This window comes from Chiloscyllium plagiosum, unplaced genomic scaffold (genome assembly GCF_037043375.1).
Source record: "Chiloscyllium plagiosum isolate Xiang-an unplaced genomic scaffold, Cpla_swu_hap1 HiC_scaffold_22, whole genome shotgun sequence".
In the NCBI taxonomy this organism is placed as follows: domain Eukaryota; kingdom Metazoa; phylum Chordata; class Chondrichthyes; order Orectolobiformes; family Hemiscylliidae; genus Chiloscyllium; species Chiloscyllium plagiosum.
In genome coordinates, this window is record NW_028270160.1 from 64,139,872 (window position 1) to 64,160,683 (window position 20,812).

A 20,812-nucleotide genomic window follows, 5' to 3' on the forward strand; every position below is an offset into this window, starting at 1 on the left:
CAAGGAACCACATACCTGTACCCCTCTCTGTTCAACAACACTACCCAGGATTCTACCATTAACTGTTTAAGTATTGGTCATCTCTTCAAAAATGTTCAATCAAGTTTGAGACACATGATTTCTCTCAGACAAAGCCATGCTGACTATCCCTAATTAAAAGTTAAAAGTTTCACAAACTCAGGTTATAAACTAACAGGTTTATTTGGGAAGAACTAGTTTTCAGAGCGCTGCTCCTTCATCAGATAGCTAGTGGGGCAGGGTCATAAAACACAGAATTTATAGCAAAAGATCAGTGTCACACAATTAAAACGATATATTGAACAAACCTAGACTGGTGTTAAGTCTTTCATCCTTTAGAATGGGTTGCAGGTTTTGATTCAATAATATGTAAACTTCTTTTAAGTCACATTCACAAGATAAGCTAAAGTTTTATGCAAAAAGGTGATATCTCCGGTCAGACAATGTATTAAAGGTGTGGGGTTAGAGTCTGTCTGTATCCCAATCTCAAGTCAGACTGGTTTTATTGGGTGGCATGGTGGTTAGCATTACTGCCTCACAGCGCCAGAGACCCGGGTTAAATTCCTGCCTCAGGCAACTGACTGTGTGGAGTTTGCACATTCTCCCCGTGTCTGCGTGGGTTTCCTCCAGGTGCTCCAATGCAGCCTCCAATGCAGACTTCGGGATATGCAACAATGATAGCCAAGTTCGGTACCAACAAGAATGGCCTCAACCAGGACCTTGGGTTCATCAAAACTACAGGTACATACACATACACACCATCCCACTCACATCCTCTCACAGGCTTACACTCCGTCACACTCACTCTAACCCTCACATGCAAACACGTCTATTGGTTGAATTTGCATAATAGTATTTGCAAGTACATTCTATTTTTACTCTAAAAGCAGATAGTCAATCCATATAACATTTTATAAATTGCACAATGGAAAGAGAACCAGTCTGATTCAAGATTAGGACACAGATAGACTCTAACCTCCAACCTTTAATGCATTGTCTGAGCTGAAATGTCATCTTTTTTAAAAATAAAACCTGAACTTACCGAGAATGCGACTTAAAAGACATTCTGGGATTTACATATCAATGAACCGAAACCTGTAATGTTCTAAAAGATGAAAGACTTAACAGCAATCTAGGTTTGTTCAATGTATAGTTTTAATTGCATGACATAGTGATCTCTTGCAATAAATTCTGTGTCTTATGATCCTGCCCCAGGATGAAAGAGTAGCACTCTGAAAAGCTAGTACTTCCAAATAAACCTATTGGACTATAACCTGGTGTTATATAATTTTTAACTTTGTCAACTCCAGTCCAACACCGGCACCTCCACATTATCCCTAATCAGTCCTTGCCTTTCCAAATGAATGCAAATCCAGCATCTCAAAATCCTCTCCAACAACTTACCTACCACAGACATCAAGAAAGGCTTACTTTTCCTTGCAGTCTTTCTTAATTAGTCATCCTCCAGTCTTCCGGTACCTCACCCATGAATATCAATGCTACAAGTATCTCTGCTAAGGGCCCGGCAACGTCTTCTCTAGCTTCTGAGACTTGGAATTTATCTAACTTTGCGTATCCTAAAACCCATAGCACCTAGTCTTCTGTAATGTGGACTTTTTCAAGATGTCACTATCTATTTATAAAGCTGGTCCTGTCAGCTGAAAGATGTCCATTTACAGAATGCTTTTCATGACCAGATTTTTAAACCTCATTGTAGTCAGAGGGTCTGTTTCCATGTTATACAGCTCTGACCCTTTGGTCCAACTCATCCACGCCAACCAGATATCCAAAGTTAATCTAGTTCCAGTTTATAACATTGGGCCCATAACCCTCTAAACCTTCCCTATTCATATACCCATCCTGATATCTTTTAACTGTTACTACATCACCCTCCACCACTCCCTCTTGGAGCTCATTCCATGCACCACCCTCTGTGTGAAAAAATTGCTTCTTTGGTTCCTTTTAAAAGCTTTCCTCTTCCACCTCAAACCTATGCCCTCTAGTTTGGGACTCCCCTATCCTGGGGGGAAAAAAAAGACCTTAGCTATTCACCTGATCCGTACCTCTCATGATTTTATAAACCGCTAGAAGGTCTCCCCTGAGCCTCCGACCCTCCAGGGAAAATAGCCCCAGTCTGTTCAGCTTCTCCATAAAGCTCAAACCCTAGCAACATCACTGTGAATTTTTTCTGAACTTTTTCAAGTTTAACATCTTTCATTAAGCAGGGAGACCAGAACTGAATGCATTATTCCAAAAGTTGGCGTAACCAATGTCCTGTACAGTCAATGAAGTTCTTCTGAAGCGGAGTTAGTGTTCCTAGTAATGTAGGAAATGCGGCAGTACATTTGTGCACACACCAAGCAACCACAAATGTGATAACAACCAAGTATTTTGTTTGTGATATTGATTTAAATGTTGGCTGGAGATAATTCTCCTACCTTTCTTCTAAACAGCACCATTGAACCTTTACAACATTCTGTACAAGGTAGACCAGAGCTTGTTTAATGTCTCATTCTGACAGTTCAGCTTGGCTCTCAGGACTGAACTTAAGTGCCAGTCTTGATTTGTGCTCAACTACTGGAGTGGGATTCCCACAGCCACACCTTATATGGCAATTTCATATACAAATATATTCCAAAAGCTTCACAGAGGCAAACCTGACAAAAGGAACAGCTATTAGAAGAGGCAACAAAAATAAAAAACTGGTCAGAAACACGAGTTGTAAATGGAGAGGAAGGAGGACAACGCAAGGCAAAGCTTCCACTACTTTCCACAATATCAATTGCTGCCAAATTCAGGACCACTTGGAGTTTGATTAAGACAATTCAAGTCAACAGGAGACTTCATTCCCCTCAGTACAGCTCAGGAATTACTTTGATCATTAAGTCACAAGTTCATAGTGTACAACACAGAAACGTTGATAACGATCTGTCCAGTTGAGAAGCCTGTTAAAAGGTCCACAAATGCCAACTCCCAGGTTAACATATCTTTAAATTCCATTCACCTTTGTGCATTTGTGTAAACTAGGATTTGATTACAGAACTACAAGGCCACTGCATCATTCATTTTTCTAATTCACCACAACTCATGGAACTCGAATTTGGCCTGGTGAAGTAAAATGCTGTGGAAAATGTGTCCTGGAATTAAACAGCAAGCCTTTTCCCTATTTTTATGTTTGTTGAAAGCCCTCTGATCATCCCAGCAGCCTATGTCTTGAAGAACCACTGCACCAACAGGCTTATGTACCGACATGACAAATCACAACTGAAGTTACTGCCCTAAAGCTTAGCAGCAATTTGACAGCATGGTACATGATCTTTCCCTTCTTAAAATAAAGGAACTCATATTCCCATGGCAATCCCAGTACATTAATCTTGGGAACTTTTACTAACAACTCTGCTACAGTAGGTGATGCCTTTGACAGAAAAGATCAAATAAATTCAAAACAGTGAAGCACCCAATCCATTCACAGTGGTTACCTTTTCAAGTCATCAAATACATCAGGCAGTAGAAAGTTGAGAAGTGACCAGAGTTCAGCCAGGTTATTCTGCAGGGGAGTTCCAGTCAACAGCAGTTTGTTGTCAGTGTTGAATCTTTTCAACTCCTGAATAAGGCGACAATTTAAGTTCTTGATTCTGTGGCCTTCATCCACGATGAGGTATTTCCAGTGACAATTCTATTTGATGAAAACCAAATGCAATTGTCATAGAGAAGTTTCAACTGTGGACCAACACAACGAAAACGCAAAATAAAGTCATCCGTCCCATTCTTTTCTTACAGGCATTGAATCCTACAGCTCCATAGGAATCGTGATTTCACACAATCTCATGACCAATCTCAGACTTCACAGCAGCTTGATTCAGGACATTACAACCCAATGGAATATACAGTTGAGTCACCTGGGCAGCAGTAATACTGGAATATTTCTTCTGCCCAGGATTTGTTCATGAAAAAAGAACTAAGAAGTCTGAATCAATCTGGATTTAAAAGTTAATTCACTTTGAAGGTATTCATTAAAAGTGCCAAAAATAATTTGTCAATGACATTGATTTAGATTCAGGCATAATGAACAAAACTTACAGCTTGGAAAACCAGCCTATTACTTCTGCTAGAAAAGTGCACACAAATGGATGAACTTGCTGATCTTCACACTAGGTTCAAACAGAGTGGTCACTGATGCACTATACCAGATAACTACACAGAATCAGATGACAAATTCCAAGTATTGCCAGAAGAAATTAAGATAAAGGCAACAAGGATGACAGAGTATACAGATGTTGAGTGAGAAGATCAGCCATGATCTAGTTGACTTACAGAGCAGACTAGAGGGACCAAATGTGCTCCTCGCCCACGTGAAAACTTTACAATGCTCAGTAACACTAAACAAAAACCAACTAACGATACTGCACATAAACGAAAATCAGTATAACTAACCAATTTTAATGAAATTAAACCACAGAGACAAGTACGCACTCCAACACCAATCAGTGCTCACTGGTTTCAGCGATCAAATCTCAAGTCTGTTCCACAGCCGAGAATTCCATTTTGCATAATTGCTACTATCTTTGGAACAAATCAATTTCTAAAGAGGGGACTTTGACAGAAAGGCCTCATTTATGAAATGTGTTTTATGCACTTGTTCTGTAAGCCAGAACCCTTGACCTTTTGATACATAACCACTTCACTATCTGATGCAACTAAAGAAACAGCTGCTTACATACCTGAAAGCGTTTCCTGTCCCTCATAGCGATTTCGTAAGAAGTGATAACAACTGGTAAAATGTGCAGAGAGCCTTGTCTTTTATGGATTTTACGCAGACTTTGTAAACGATCTTTCTGGTTCCCATGATAAAGCAGCACTGGAATCTGAGGTACAGAGGTAAACATTAAAATTCACTCAAAACACACATCAAGACAAGTGGTTATTAGAGATCAGTCAGTCTCACCTCTGGTGTAAACCTCTTAAACTCAGATACCCAATTTGGGAGAGTAGATAGAGGGCCACAGACAAAGAAAGGCCCTGGAACTCCTCTATCCACCATCATGGCTATCATAGCAATGCACTGGACAGTCTTCCCCAGGCCCATCTCATCTGCCAGAATCCCATTAATACCATTTTCCCACAGCATCTGAAACAGAAAAATAATTGCATTAGGATGCCTCCAAAGTATCAACACAAACTCACCTTAAAATATAACTTCATTATATTTAGTTTTTCTACCACACTGTGTGCAACAGATGAACAGTAATACAACAAAACCAAAGTGTAAGCTCACTGGCTGGTCTATCAGGTTAGCCAAATGAGTAATAGTGGGGAAATTCACCCACCCCTGGAAACTGATCCCAAGATCTTGACAGAAACAAGAGAATAGATCAGGAAAACAGAAAAGATCAGGCAATTTTCCACCTGCATTCACAGTAGTTCTTTCTGAGGAAAATACACACAAGGACAGATCAGCTCAACTTTAACAGCTATTCAGACTACCATTTTCATTTCCGACTGATCACTTCTGTACAGTAGCAGAGACCTTTCAGCATGCATTGATCATCACCCTGGGGTTGGGGGAGCTGAAGAGGGCACAAAACACTCCAAACTCAACATCTGCAAATAATGTCCTGTTGGGCTCAACATCTCACTTAGACAAATTCTGTCTCTCTACTTCGAACTTTAATGTCTAACAATCCCAAAAGCAATGTCAAAATAATATTGAATAAAGGGATTGTAATTTTAGACATGCTACTACATATATTCTTTCAGAAGACAGTGAAGAACACTGAGACAGGGATAGTGGATACACAAACAAGTTGCCCTGCTATGTAAAGTTTTCAAAGCAAAATGTATTAATTTCTTGCTATTGTACATATTTGAAAAGAAGACAAAATCCATTTGATTAGAGAGAAAGGGAAGAGTTGACAGGTGGAAAAAGGAAGACGGAGGGACACAAAGAGAAAGAGACTAGTGAGCAAGATAGAGACAAAGCAATCTCTCCCTCAACTGTGTCATGGATTCTTCACTGAGCTGCTAAACAAGTTCATCACATTCAAAGGGAAACTCTCAGATCTGTATGGAAACCACAAACTATTAAGATCCTTGCAGGACAGTTAAATGATTTTTAAAAAAACACAAATATTTTCAAAGATATCCTTAGCAGCTATCTTCATCTCAAACCGATTTGGTATGCAACAGTACGTGAACTCCAATAGCAGGTGGCTTGTATTTATCCATTTTGTACTAACCACTATTCCAGACAGGAGTAACTCAAAAAGAGACCACCTATAAGCTGGATATCACTTCATACAGCACCATTTAAAATTAAGCCAAAGTCTTCGTAAGTTGAACAAAAAAGGCAGAACGTTAACAGCAACAACAGACAGTGCCACACAGTTACCACCAAGACAGAATATCTGTAGCAAATCCATCCCAGTGAATCTGAACAAAGGTCACAGCTGGCTGATGTTTGGTCATTTTATTTTTTAAAAACTGTTTGGTAGGCTTTTGGTTTTTTTTTTAAAAGCACATGGTAACTTTAAAGTCTGCATTTCTACACAGAATGTAACCAGAGCAAGGCCTGCCCAATAACATTCAGGCTGCTGTGAGGCCAAGCAGAGTTTATCAGAAGCATTGTTGGTGAATGATCAATAGCCCTCTCGTGTCCCAGGTAAGCAGCAGGTCAATTGCCAGCTAAACAAAATTAGAAAAACACAAGCACAGTCAACTCACCCGAAGCCACTCCATTCCCTCCACCTGGTAGCACCTCATTACTCCTCCTTTGAAGAGTTTGGGCTGCTGATATGGAACTGCTTGACCATTCACTTTCCTTACTGGGTCCAGGAGGTGCTGAGAGTTATGGCGCACAGTCTGGGCTAGTCGGTCTTTGATGGCAAAATTGGAATCTTGACTTTTCTCAATATCTGCAGCTTCAAGCTTTTTGGGAGCTGTTACATCCCCATTCTTTATTGGAAACGTTAAAAGAAAATGACAGAAATCAGAATTATATATGGATGTCAGTTTAACATCACATATGTGAAATGGGAGTGCAACTAGTGAATATTTACACCATCCCTCAGCTAGTTACAAACTATTTTCAGAGGGCTACATCTCAGAACGAAATGAGTTTGGCCCAGAACAGATTCAGCAAGCCACAGAGGTCTCTTAATTTTCTCTATTCTTGATCAGATAAAGCCACACTGTTGGGTCATTGAAAAAGAAATTTTACTCTACCACACCTAAAAACGCTCAGTAATAATGAGCTAGAAATCACTTCATTCAGTACCAACACCCCTCACGTTGAGCCAGTAACTTACATATCAAATGTGTAAGGCCATGCTAGATAAAAGCAGACATACAAGGTTTACTTGACAACTGCTTTGCAGAATTAGAAAGTCAATTTTCTCTACTACTTTCCCACGTTCTCCTCTTGAAATAAACTGCCATGTACCAAAGAATGTTCACTGGCGGGGGGGGGGGGGGGGCACTGGTAGGTCTCCAGTAGCACTGAAAACATTAGCACACCACCCAAACATAATCCATTGTTCCAATATGTAAATTATGTGCATTCCTAAGAAATCACTAAATATGGAGCAAGGAAAGGGCTTAAGTTGATGTTCAGAATAAAAGGGCTACAAGGCTAGGCTCCAAATTTCGTACGAGCAGTTTATTTCATTTAATTTCTCAGATGGACTGAGAAACCTATGTTGCAAGTATTATGCAAACAAGAGGACATCTAGCGGCAATGCACAAAAACAACTTCTGTCCTTATCTTATCCAGACTTACAAGTGTTTCTACTTTATCTCCATGATTACAACACTACACAGTTTTAATTTAGAAACTTACCTCATCTGTTCTAGCCTTTTTGACCCTTGACAAAATGTCCTAGAAAAAGTGAAAGTAAAATCAGCAGGATTTGTGACAGGTCTTAAATGTTTTTTTGCAACACGATGGCTCAGTGCTCCGGTGACCTAGGTTCAATTCCACACTCGGGTGACTGCGCGTGCAGTTTGCACATTTTTCCCCAAGTCTGCGTGTGTTTCTGCCAGGTGCTCCAGTTTTCTCCCACTGTCCAAAGATGTGCAGGTTAGGTGGATTGGCCATGCTATACTACACCATAATGTCCCAGGATGCGCAGACTAGATGAATTAGCAACAGATATTATGGGGACAGGCTAAGGGGCTGGATCTGGGTGGGATGCTCTTTAAATTATTGCTGCAGACTCTTTCTGCACTAGTGTTTCTATGATCTTGCTTTTACAGTGTAAAATAATAAAATAAGCAAATATAAAAGACATTTAAGCATACACCTCCCACAAAAGAGTGGAAAGCTTTTAAAATTTCGAATGGGTTAATGCCAATTAAAGTAGCATGGTACCTTTTAGAGGTCAAGAATACAAAAAAACAACAGAAATGGACAGATCCAATATTCCCATGGTTATTATTAAAATTCTAATAAATTACTGCAGTTGCTGCTAACTACACCAAAGAGATTTTAGTCCACATGGTGAGGACATTGATGATCAAAAGAGAAAGAATGCTCAGTGGAGAAATTAAAATATAAATGTGATAAGATGCAAGAATCTTAATGAATCACAATATAAGCAATGCATTTAACATGCAATCAGCAATAATTGATGATATAGGCAAAACGTTACTGCTTCTGCTAAAATCGCAGTTCTCCCATGATTAACACAGACAGCATACATGGTGAAGACATCATGAACTTTGTGAGAACTATAAGAGACTGGCAACAAAAAATAAAACCACTTAATGTTAAAAGCTGCCAGTTGACAGACAGGTGTATAGTGAACTGAAAGGAAACAGACAAATGGAGGCTTTTGCATTGTTAGATTTGGCTAATTCAATTAAGAAATTCATGGGACACAGCAATGGCATTTATTGCCTGACCCTTGTGCCATGTCCACAGATACACAGTGTAACTTCTTTAAAAAAAAAGTTGTTCTTTAAATCCAATTACAATGTGATTGACAATTTCCACCATTCACAAAAACAGTAGGGACAGCCCAAAAACAAGTGAATTCCAGACAGCAGACAGAGCATCACAGCTGGAAAGCCCATTCAAGTTCACAAAAACAGAGAAAGTTAACAAGATGGCCGGCTAACAAAATGAAGAAGTGTCAAATAAAAGATCATCCAAGTGCACATTAACGGTTTCTCACTCCACAGATGCTGATTTACCGGTTCTGAATTTCCTGTCTGTACTTCAGATTTCCTTGTCGCTTTGCGTTTCTACAAGAACAATCGCCTTGTTAAGCTAGCACTGTAACATTGATATAAATGTTCTCAACGTTTGTTAATATGCCGTGTCTCTATGATTCTTTTATATTAAATGCACCCAATGAAGGGTGAAAGCAGTGACAGATATTTAACTCAGCCATCTAAGAGATCCACATGGTTAAGTCTGCGACAGAATCCTGGAAGGGCTGCAGTGGAAAGAACTAAGACAGACATTATGGCTTCCTTCAATATGGATGACATCAAGACAAGAAACTAAATTACATGAAGTGGAACAGGTACAATACCTCCTTACTGATGTAATCAGACAGATTGTATGTTTCTTCTTCTCTTCCCCTTTTCTTCATTGCTTTTTAAAAAAAAATAAATCAGAAAGCAACATCATTAATTCTGAATGTTGTGCTTCCTCCACAATGCATGAAAGCAATATAACATTTATTATCTTTGAGGACATCACATGCTCAACCATATTATAATGGTGGAAGTGAATTACATGAAGGAAAGTTATTTTTATCAATCATACTTATTCCAAAGATGAAAATTTATTCAAAGTTTGTGAGAAGATTTGTAGCTCAGGTGCTCGTTGTTGTGGTTCTGTTCACCGAGCTGGGAATTTGTGTTGCAGACGTTTCGTCCCCTGTCTAGGTGACATCCTCAGTGCTTGGGAGCCTCCTCTGAAGCGCTTCTGTGATGTTTCCTCCGGCATTTATAGTGGTTTGAATCTGCCGCTTCAGATTGTCAGTTCCGATTGTCCACTCATCCACAGATCATCGACCTGGACCCACTATACCGACCACTGCAACGGACAGTTGGAACTGACAACCGGAAGCGGCAGATTCAAACCACTACAAATGCCGGTGGAAAGATCACAGAAGCGCTTCACAGGAGGCTTCCAAGTACTGAGGATGTCACCTAGACAGAGGACGAAACATCTGCAACACAAATTCCCAGCTCGGCGAACAGAACCACAACAATTAAAGTATTGCGTCTAGTTTTGATCAACATATTTTGAGAACAGAACCACAGAAAATGCAAACAAAATTTACAAGGATGATACAGAGCTGCAGTTTTATGTGGAAGCTAAGAGTGAACAGACCTGTTCTCTTCTAAAAGAAAAGGCTGAGGGAAAATCTAAAGCTCTTAAATTAAGGAAGGCTTGGATACAATAAATTAAGACCACATAACCAGACACAGGAGCAGAAATTAGGCCATTCAGCCCAGAGTTTGCTCCACAATTCAAATCATGGCTGATAAGTTTCTCAACCCCATTCTGTCCGTAACGTTTGATCCGAAAGAACCTAACTCAAATCTTAAATACACTCAATGACCTGGCCTCCACAGCCTCTTGTGGCAATGAATTCCAAAGATTCACCACTCTCTGGCTGAAGAAGTTTCTCCTTAACTCCATTCTAAGAAGTCTTCACTTTACTCGAAGGCTGTATCCTCGGGTCCTATTCTCTCCTATCAATGGAAACACCTTCTCAACATCTACTCTGTCCAGGCCTTTCAATATTCTGCAAGTTTCAATTAGATAGCCCCTCATCCTACTAAACTCCTTTGAATATAGACCCAGAGTCCTCAAGATGTTCCTCAAGCGTTAAGCTTTTCATTCCTGGGAACATTCTCGTGAACCTCTTCTAAACACGTTTGAGGGCCAGTATATCCTCAGATATGGGACACAAAACTGCACACAATACTTCAAAATAAGTCTACTTCACAAAGTCTTTAGGTGCAAAAGCCATTTGGTCCATCATACCAGCACCATGTAATAGAAACGGTGCAATCTCCTGCACTCCTTTCCAATCCAATCCAAATAATCAACCGGTCCCCTCTTAAATGTCTCAATTGAAGCCACTCCACCACATTTCCAGCCAGTGCATTCCAGACGTTACCTACTAGCAATGTGAAAATGCTTTTTCTCACATCACCCTTACTTCAATTGCACATGACTTTAAATCAATGTAAGCTTTTTCTTTAAAAAGATTTGGTAACAAGTTCGCCCTCTACCCTGTCTAGCCCACTCATGATTGTGAAAACCTTTACCAAATCTCCTCTCGGCCTACTCATCTCCAGGAGAACAGCCTTAACTTCTTCAATCTATCTTCATAGCTGAAGTTTCTTCTCCATAAAAGCATTTTTGTAGAGTGTTTCTATACTCTGATGCATTCCCATTTTTCCTAAAACACAGTGATATATACAACTGTACACGATACAGCAGCTGAGGTCCAACGAATATCTTTACAAATTCAACACCACCTTTACAAATTCAGCACTTGCTCTATGCCTCTATTAATAAAGCTGAGAACACTATGCTTTAACTGCTCTTTTCACTTGTCCCCCCCCCAACTTCATACAATCTGTGCACATATACACCCAGGTCCCTCTGTTCCTGCACCCCCTATTTTGTATTCTCTTTCAATGTTCTTCTTACCAAAAGGCAAACCTCCAAACTCTCTGCATTGAACCTCATCTGCCAGCTCTCCACCCATTCCACCAACCTGTCAATGCCCTTTTGAAGTTCCAATTGACATCCTTACACAGTTCAACACACGAGGAGAAAGAAGAAATGCTAATCAGCCATGATTAAATAGCAGAGTGGACCCGATGGGCCAAATGGCCTTACTTCCACTCCTATTTCTTATAGTCTTAAGAATTTTGTTTACGCAGAAAGCAGTGAGAATGCAGAATTCACTTTTACTCATGGTTGACATGAATAATTTGGATGCATTTAAGGATAAGTTAAATAAACAAAGGAAAATAAATTGAGGGTCATGCTGGCAGTAAGGTGAAGGAATCAGATGGAGGGGAGTATTTGAACCAAATAGTTTATTTTTATGCTTAAAGAATTGGTTCATTATAATTCAAAAGGAGATAGTGAATAAAAATAAGTCAGACACAGCTTTACCTTCAAATAGAAATACAAGTTTTAGTGTTGGTGCTGATATTCTCTTGGTACCCAGTGAGGTATTACCACCAACATACACTAAATACTCTGCAGGAGATTAGATCTTCAGTGACACTGCCTCAATTTATGCTAATGAGTTACAAGTCTGCACACTGTTAATGTGCCTTTACCAGATTAGCAAATCCGCACATTCTTGGATTAATAGAATTTCTATTATTCCAAATACAATTTGGAACACTCATTACCTGCAAGCTCCCCTTCAAGCCAATCACCATCCTGAATTGGGAAAAAAAAATCTTTCACTGTCACTGGGTCAAAACCTTTGTATGCCCTCCCTAATGGCATTGTGAGTCAACCCATAGCAGGTGGAATGCAGTGGTTCAAGAATGCAGGGCAAAAGTGAGGACTGCAGATGCTGGAAACCACCCCCTCCCCAACCTCTCTCTCCATCCTGGAGGCTCCCTGCCTCCATTCCTGAAGAAGGGCTTTTGCCCAAAACATCGACTTTCCTGCTCCTCTGATACTGCCTGACCTACTGTGCTTTTCCAGCGCCACTCTAATCTAGGTCCAAGAATGCAGCTCACCAACACTTCCTCAAAGGCAATTAGAAACAGCCAATAAAATGCCAGTCAGCGACACCCATATCCCACAAATGATTTTTTAATTGATTGTCAAATATTCAAAGTTATTTCACAAGACAGTTTAAAACAAATCTATACCTGTTTCAGTTTCTTGTACTGACTGGTTGTCCCCTTTCACCTGGGCACGAACAAAGTAGTGTTAAATTCATGGTCTTATTAGAAATCTCACTCTGGAAATTTAATTAATACGTCACAATTTCTTAAAAGCTTTACAAATTCAACACCAGCATTAAATTTCACCCAGTAGTTTAAAAAAAATGGAAATCCCCCAAACCTTGCAACAACTGAACAAATTCCCTTTGCATCATGCCAAACGTCAGCCATACTCTGTCCTTGTGATAAAGGCTTCAAAATATCAAAAGATGCAAATTAACAATTAGGAAAAGAAGCAGAAGAAAGTATTTTAGGGAGGAACAAATTACTGCACATGCTGGAGATCACAGCGGGTCAGACAGCATCCATGGAGAGTCTGCAAGATAACGCTGAATCTGGATGACTCTTCAGAGCTGAAGCAGTGCAGGCAGAACAGCATTGCATCTATAGTTGTGATGTGAGAAGTGGGGGTTGAGGTGGGGGGTAGCGAGTGCGTAGAGCTGGTAAAGAAAAGATGTTGATAGTTCAGGTTAAATGATCGGAATGTGAGAATGGCAGAACAATATAATGTGTCTCTCGCCAGACGTGACAGCCAGTGGGGTGGGGTGGGGGAGGACAACAAATGATAGCAAGCTAAACAATTTAAGAAGTCTTCCACTCAATATTACGTCCACAACATTGTAAAGTGCCTAGTCTGAAGATGAGATGCTGTACTGAAAACAACAAAACTACACATACCGGGAGACCGTTTATGGAACACCTCTGCTTTGTGTGCAAGCAGGACCCCAACTTTCCCATACTGGGTCATTTTAACACAGAGTCCTGCTCACATGTCTGTCCTCAGTATGTTGCAGCATACCAGTGAGTCTCAACATAAACTCAGACTAGGCACTTTACAGCCTTATGGACTTAATTTGGAATTCTTCGCTTTCTTTTACCTTGTTAGCATGTCCCCCTCTCCCACTCCCGCTACCCCCCAAAAAAATCCTACTTACTGTGCTTTCAACTCTGGGAGACACACTATTCTAGCTTAGTCTGAACTATCAACATCTTTTCTTCACCAGCATGTTACACCCACGGGGCGGCACGGTGGCACAGTGGTTAGCACTGCTGTCTCATACCACCAGGGACCCAGGTGCAATTCCACCCTCGGGCAACTGGCTGTGTGGAGTTTGCACATTCTCCCTGTGTCTGCATGGGTTTCCTCCAGGTGCTCTGATTCCCTTCCACAGTCCAAAGATGTGCAGGCCAGGTGAATTGGCCATGCTAAATTGCCCATTAGTCAGAGGGAAATGGATCTGGGTGGGTTACTCTTCAGAGGGTCGGTGTGGACTTTTGGGGCCGAAGGGCCTGTTTCCACACTGTAGGGAATCCAATCTAATCACTACCTCCAAATCACTTAACCTGAACTATCCTAACCCCACCTTCCAAAAGCTATAGCATAAATCCTAGGAGAAAGTGAGGACTGCAGATGCTGGAGATCATTCCTGATGAAGAGCTTATGTTCAAAACATTGATTCTCCTGCTCCTCCGATGCTGGCTGGCCGACTGTGCTTTTCCAGCACCACACTCTTCGACTCTTTAGCATAAATCCTATCCCCTCTTACGCTTCACTTCAACTCTGATGAAGACTAATCTAGGCTGAAAATGTTAGCTTGCTCTCTCTCCACAAATGCTGTCTGACTTGCTGTAATCGCCAGCATTTGTTATTGTCAAAGAAATTAGGAAATTGCCAGGGACGTCACTTAACAAATAAAAGGAGTCCAATGAAGTAATTAAGGTTGAGTGCAAGAGGGAAATTGAATTGAAAAATAGAGGACAAGTGGAGTTGATCAATTAAAAAATGCATTAGATTTGATGACTGTTTCTTAAAAGTTTATCTGTGACAGTATATATTACAAGAACTTTTCCATAGCACTCAACTACAATAATTCCTAACATAAAGCTTTCAATCTATTACCACTTGAGTTGAAGCCAGCAGTTTTCTCTTTTTTTCGAGTTTTGCTTTTCTTTGCTGCTCCTGTTAAAAACAAAGACATCAACTATTTGGTAATCCAGTGCATCAAAGAAAGTATTTTATCTTGAGTATTCAACCACAATTTAAAAATACTAACATCACAGACAAATCCACTCTACCATCCAGGGTAAGATTTCAGCAATTAGTCCTTGGAAAGAAAAAATATCCTATCTTTTCTTCATCCTGTCCTGAAACCAGTCTCCTGCTTACAGACAGTTAGCCACAAAGTGACCAGAAGTGCAATCCTGAAGTCTGATAGTCCTGGACAGAATTTAGTTCTGTCGGATCATACCTCTTTGCCAAACCTTACACTTTTAAGCAATCATCACTGAATAAGGAGTAGGTAAAAGGAGAGCTAGCTGATTACTGCCCTGCATATACAAGGGGGTATAAAACCAACTGTCTCACCTCGTACTAACTCAGAGAACTGGTTTGAATGACTCCAAGTCATTGCAGGCAATGTCTTTATTCCCCAAAGATTAAAAGGCAACAAAATCATGTCATCATTCAGATTGATTAGACAAACCATCAAAAAAAATGTAGCCCTAAACTTTCAACCTGATGTAGCAAAATCTTTCAAGTTTAAAGTTTCAAACAAATAGTTATGATGCAGGTACAGGACTTCAGTAAGGTGTTCGACAAGATTCCTCATGGTAGATTAGTTAGCAAGGTTAGATCTCATGGAATACAAGGAGAACTAGCCATTTAGACACAGAACTGGCTCAAAAGGTAGAAGACAGACGGTGGTGATGGAGGATTGTTTTTCAGACTGGAGGCCTGTGACCAATGGAATGCCACAAGAATTGGTGCTGAGTCCACTACTTTGTCATTTATGGAAATTATTTGGATATGAACATAGGAGGTATAGTTAGTAAGTTTGCGGATGACACCAAAATTGGAAGTGTAGTGGGCAGCAAAGAAGGCTATCTCAGAGTACAAAGGGATCTTGATCAGATGGGCCAATGGGCTGAGGAGTGGCAGATGGAGTTTAATTTAGATGAATGAGAGATCCTGCATCTTGGAAAAGCAAATCAGAGCTGGACTTATACACTTACTGTAAAGGTCCTGGGGCAGTGTTGCTGAACAAAGTGACCTTGGAATGCAGTTTCATAGTTCCTTGAAAATAGAGTCGCAGGTAAATAGGATAGTGAAGAAGAAATTTGGTAAGCTTTCCTTTATTGGTCAGAGCATTGAGTACAGGAGTTGGGAGGTCATGTTGCAGCTGTACAGGATATTGGTTAGGCCACTTTTGAAATATTGCATGCAATTCTGGTCTCTTTCCTATCAGAAGGATGTTGTGAAACTTGAAAGGGCTCAGAAAAGACTTATAAGGATGTTGCCATGGTTGGAAGATTTGAGCTATAGGGAGAGGTTGGGGCTGTTTTCCTTGGAGCGTCAGAGGCTGAGGGGTGACCTTACAGAGGTTTATAAAATCATGAGGGGCATGGATAGGATAAACAGATAGATAAGGTCTTTTCCCTGGGGTGGGGTGTCCAGAACTAGAGGGGATAGGTTTAGGGTAAGAGGGGAAAGACATAAAAGGGACCTAAGGGGCTACTTTTTCACACAGAGGGTGATGCGTGGATAGAATGAGTTGCCAAGAGGAAGTGGTGGAGGCTGGTACAATTACAGCATTTAAAAGGCATCAGGATGGGTAAATGAATAGGAAGGGTTTAGAGGGATATGGATCAAATGCTGGCAAATGGGACTAGATTAAGATAGGATATCTGATTGGCATGGACGAGTTAGACAGAAGGGTCTACTTCCGTGCTGTATATCTCTATGACTCTATAATGGAATGAATACATAATTCTGTTTAGGACAGCACAGAACAAAAGTAGTTTACGTGGCAGATTAAATCATGTGAGGCCCTTAATCTATACAGCCCCTACCAGATTGTGGACCTTAAGCAACCATTTCATCACCTTCCAGTGACTCTCCTCTGACATAATCTCCACCGAGCATTTAATCTCTTGCAAGGTGAAAGAGGGTAGTGCCTTCAAAGGTTATTCGAAGACAAACAAAAAGCCACAAATATATACCAAGCCTACCAGGCTATGACATGAAAATAAAACACACTGCAATCAATAATTCAATTTTCACTATTCATCCTTGGCTGACCAGCTCTAGGAAAAAGTGAGTACTGTAGATACTGGAAAGTCAGAGTTGCCATCCACCTACCTTCACCCCACCCTCCTATTTATCTCTCAGCCCCCTTCCCCCTCACATTCCTGATGAGCAGCTTATGCCCGAAACATTGACACTCCTGTCTCAGATGCTGCCTGACCTGTTGAGTTTTGACTGGCTCTAGACAACTGCCCACCATTCCGTTGCCTCCAAAAGGAACCAATTATAGACATAGAAGCTACCTCCAGCTGCTGTTGTTCCATCTTGGTCAACAAGAACTTGGAATAGATGTTACTCTTCTCCAGTAAGTGCTGTAATCGCTTATAACGCATTTCACGCGAGTCCTTTTCCCAAAACATTTTGGCCTGGAAAATAAAATTGTGTCACTTAAGATATTTGAAATACTAATCTATACTGCAATTTATTTCTTGTTTCTGTTAGCTACTAATATTTTTTACGAATAGTAACCCTTTGAGTACAAATGAGTAATTTCATTCTCACACGCATTCAACCAAAGCAGAAATATATACATATCACACTAAAATCAAAGACGTGGTCAGGTCCCGTATGCTTTGCAGTCTTCATCATTTCTTAATATCATAGGAAACAAAATGAATTGTCTAAAGATTGGCATCTAAGGATGTGGGAACTCAGAAGGATTGACACTTCTGGCTGATGATCGTAAGACAAACCTTTGCACTGCCTTCACATTACCACTATTATTTGGAGATGGGGTTTCCATGGAGTCTTGTCCTCGAGGAAGCCGTTTAATTATCACTACTCAGAACTATTGCCAGGACATAGCACTTCGATCTGATCTACTGGCTGTGAAGTCACATGGTCTTCTATAGCTGAGTCCTCAAGAAGGATTACACCCAAAACGTTGACTTCTCCACCTCCAATGGGACTGAGGTGCATAAGGTATTATCTATTTTTACAATTTCCAAAATTGCTAAGTCCCCTGGGCTGGATGGGATTTATCCTAGGATTCTCTAGGAAGCCAGGGAGGAGATTGCTTTGATCTTTATGTCATAATTGTCTACAGGAAAAGTGCCAGAAGACTGGAGGATAGCAAATGTTGCTCCCTTGTTCAAGGAGTAGAGACAACCCTGGAAATTACAGACCAGTGAACTTTACTTCGGTTGTGGGTAAAGTGTTGGAAAGGGTTATAAGAGATAGGATTTATAATCATCGACGAAAGAATAAGTTGATTAGGGATAGTCAACACCGTTTTGTGAAGAGTAGGTTGTGCGTCACAAACCTTATTGAGTTTTCTGAGAAGGTGACTAAACAGATGAAATGAGGGTAAAACAGTTGATGCGGTGTATATGGATTTCAGTAAGGTGTTTGATAAAGTTCCCCACACTAGGTTATTGCATACAATACAAAGGCATGGGATTGGGGGTGATTTAGCAGTTTGGATCAGAAATTGGCTAGCTGAAAGAAGACACAGGGTGGTGGTTGATGGGAAATATTCATCCTAGAGGTCAGTTATTAGTGGTGTACAGCAAGGATCTATTTTGGGGCTCCTGCTGTTTGTCATTTTTATAAGTGACTTGGATGAGGGCGTAGAAGGATGGGTTAGTAAATTTGCGGATCGGTAGAGTTGTGGATAGTGACAAAGGATGTTGTAGGTTACAGAGGGACATAGATAAGCCACAGAGATGGGCTGAGAGGTGGCAAATGGAGCTTAATGCGGAAAAGTGTGAGGTGATTCACTTTGGAAAAAGTAACAGGAATGCAGAGTACTGGGTTAATGGCAAGATGCTTTGTAGTGTAGCTGAACAGAGAGACCCTTGAAAGTTGCTACCCAGGTTGATAGGGTTGTTAAGAAGGCACATGGTGTGATAGCTTTTATTGGTAGAGGGATTGAGTTTTGAAACCATGAGATCATACTGCAGCTGTACAAAACTCTGGTGAGGCCACATTTGGAGTATTGTGTACACTTCTGGAAGGATGTGGAAGCTTTGGAAAGGATTCAGAGGAGATTTACTCAGATGCTTCCTTGAATGGAGGGAAGGTCTAATGATGAAAGGCTGAGGGACTTCAGGCTGTTTTTGTTAGAGAAAGGTTGACAGATGACTTAATTGAGACATTTAAGATAATCTGAGGGTTAGATAGGGTGGACAGTGAGAGCCTTTTTTCCTCGGATGGTGATGGCTAGCACGAGGGGATGTGGTTTTAAATTGAGAGGTGATAGATATAAGACAGATATCAGAGGTAATTTCTTTACTCAGAGTAGTAGGGGCATGGAACACACTACCTGAAACAATAGTAGACTCACCAACTTTAAGGGCATTTAAATGGTCATCGGATGGGCATATGGATGAGAATAGGTTACATGAGCTTCAGATTGGTTTCACAGGTTGGCGCAATATCAAGGGCTGGACGGCCTGTACTGCACTGTATTGTTCTATGTTCCTGATACTACCTAGCTCGCTGTATGCTTCCAGCCTCTTTTCTTTTACTCCACACTGATCCAGCTCCCTCAGAGGCAGCTCTCAGTATGAACAGAACCCCTGACACTCCTGTTTATTTTTTTCCTTTTTTTTCTTTATATTTTCCCCAGCACTCATGTTGTGTGTGTGCAAATGTAAGACACTGTGAAAGACACAAGGTGTACAAATCTTTCCATCCTCTTGCCTGTTTACTTCCATAGGTAAAAACAATGACTGCAGATGCTGGAAACCAGATTCTGGATCAGTGGTGCTGGAAGAGCACAGCAATTCAGGCAGCATCTGACGAGCAACAAAATCGACGTTTCAGGCAAAAGCCCTTCATCAGGAATAAAATCAGCCCTTCCTGATGAAGGGCTTTTGCCAGAAACATCGATTTTGCTGCTCGTCGGATGCTGCCTGAATTGCTGTGCTCTTCCAGCACCACTGATCTGTTTACTTCCATAGTTTAGCATGCATGTAGTCCTGTGTCATATCTTAACTGGCACCTTTTTAGATATGCCTGATAACAACATGCCTTCCTGCATTTTCAATGAAACCAGGGTTATTTCTGTGGCTTGACAATAAAGGTATAGTGAGAGATATGAATGATTACAAAAGAATACAGACTGCAGTCAAATGTAATTCATCTGCTGGACTACATGGTGGTGTGGATTCCCAGACCTGTGTTGAACCTGTCCCAGTTAGCATGGTGGTCGTGCCACAGCAAAGTGATAGATTGTGCCCTCAGGTTTTCAACTTCACCAGGACTCTGCTATGATTACTCCCACCAATATAGTTGAGGACGAATGCACTGTTAGGCAGATTGGTGACATGAGTCCTGGTTACTTATTCTCTCAGTCAGTCCTATAGAACTCAGTTGTGATACTACTGAATCACTCGTGGTAATGAGCAAGTTCTTAGAGTACGTTTTGTGTTTGTTATCATGTTTCCTTCAGAATACTGACTCACCAGTTGAAGGAAAGTAGATGTTAGCATCTCACTTCAATGGTTAATGCGTAAATTTTCTTTCCAGACATTATCTCAACTGCCCTTCTTATTAATATCTTGGTCTTGCTGTTATATTTGTGAACATTTCACTTTACAGTCTACTTCAGAGGAAAGAAATCCAACTTAGTTTGTATTTCTGAACTTAAACTTCCAATATCATAAATACCATTTGATTTCAATCTTCACTCCCCAAACATAGCAGTTACATTATGGGATGGAATGAGTTTAAAGGGAGCAGTCCTGTGAGCAGCACAAGCAGCAGTACGAACCTGCTGGGTTAAAAAGGCCTGTGCTGCAAGACTATGAATTCTACACAGCT

At 40.6% G+C, this 20,812-nt stretch overlaps 1 protein-coding gene across 4 annotated transcripts in view; it reads right to left on the minus strand.

The window, feature by feature from the left end:
- hells (helicase, lymphoid specific) overlaps window positions 1–20,812 on the minus strand; it is a 67,699-nt gene that overhangs the window by 40,286 nt on the left and 6,601 nt on the right. For all 4 annotated transcript variants that reach the window (XM_043712290.2, XM_043712288.2, XM_087999129.1 and 1 more), the window contains exons 4-12: window positions 17,290–17,412; window positions 14,864–14,923; window positions 12,889–12,928; window positions 9,552–9,613; window positions 7,853–7,891; window positions 6,739–6,969; window positions 4,964–5,146; window positions 4,740–4,883; window positions 3,498–3,694 (exon numbers count right to left, since the gene is read on the minus strand). In XM_043712290.2, coding sequence (XP_043568225.2) covers window positions 3,498–3,694; window positions 4,740–4,883; window positions 4,964–5,146; window positions 6,739–6,969; window positions 7,853–7,891; window positions 9,552–9,613; window positions 12,889–12,928; window positions 14,864–14,923; window positions 17,290–17,412 — 1,079 coding nt within the window. The remainder of the gene's footprint in view (window positions 1–3,497; window positions 3,695–4,739; window positions 4,884–4,963; window positions 5,147–6,738; window positions 6,970–7,852; window positions 7,892–9,551; window positions 9,614–12,888; window positions 12,929–14,863; window positions 14,924–17,289; window positions 17,413–20,812) is intronic.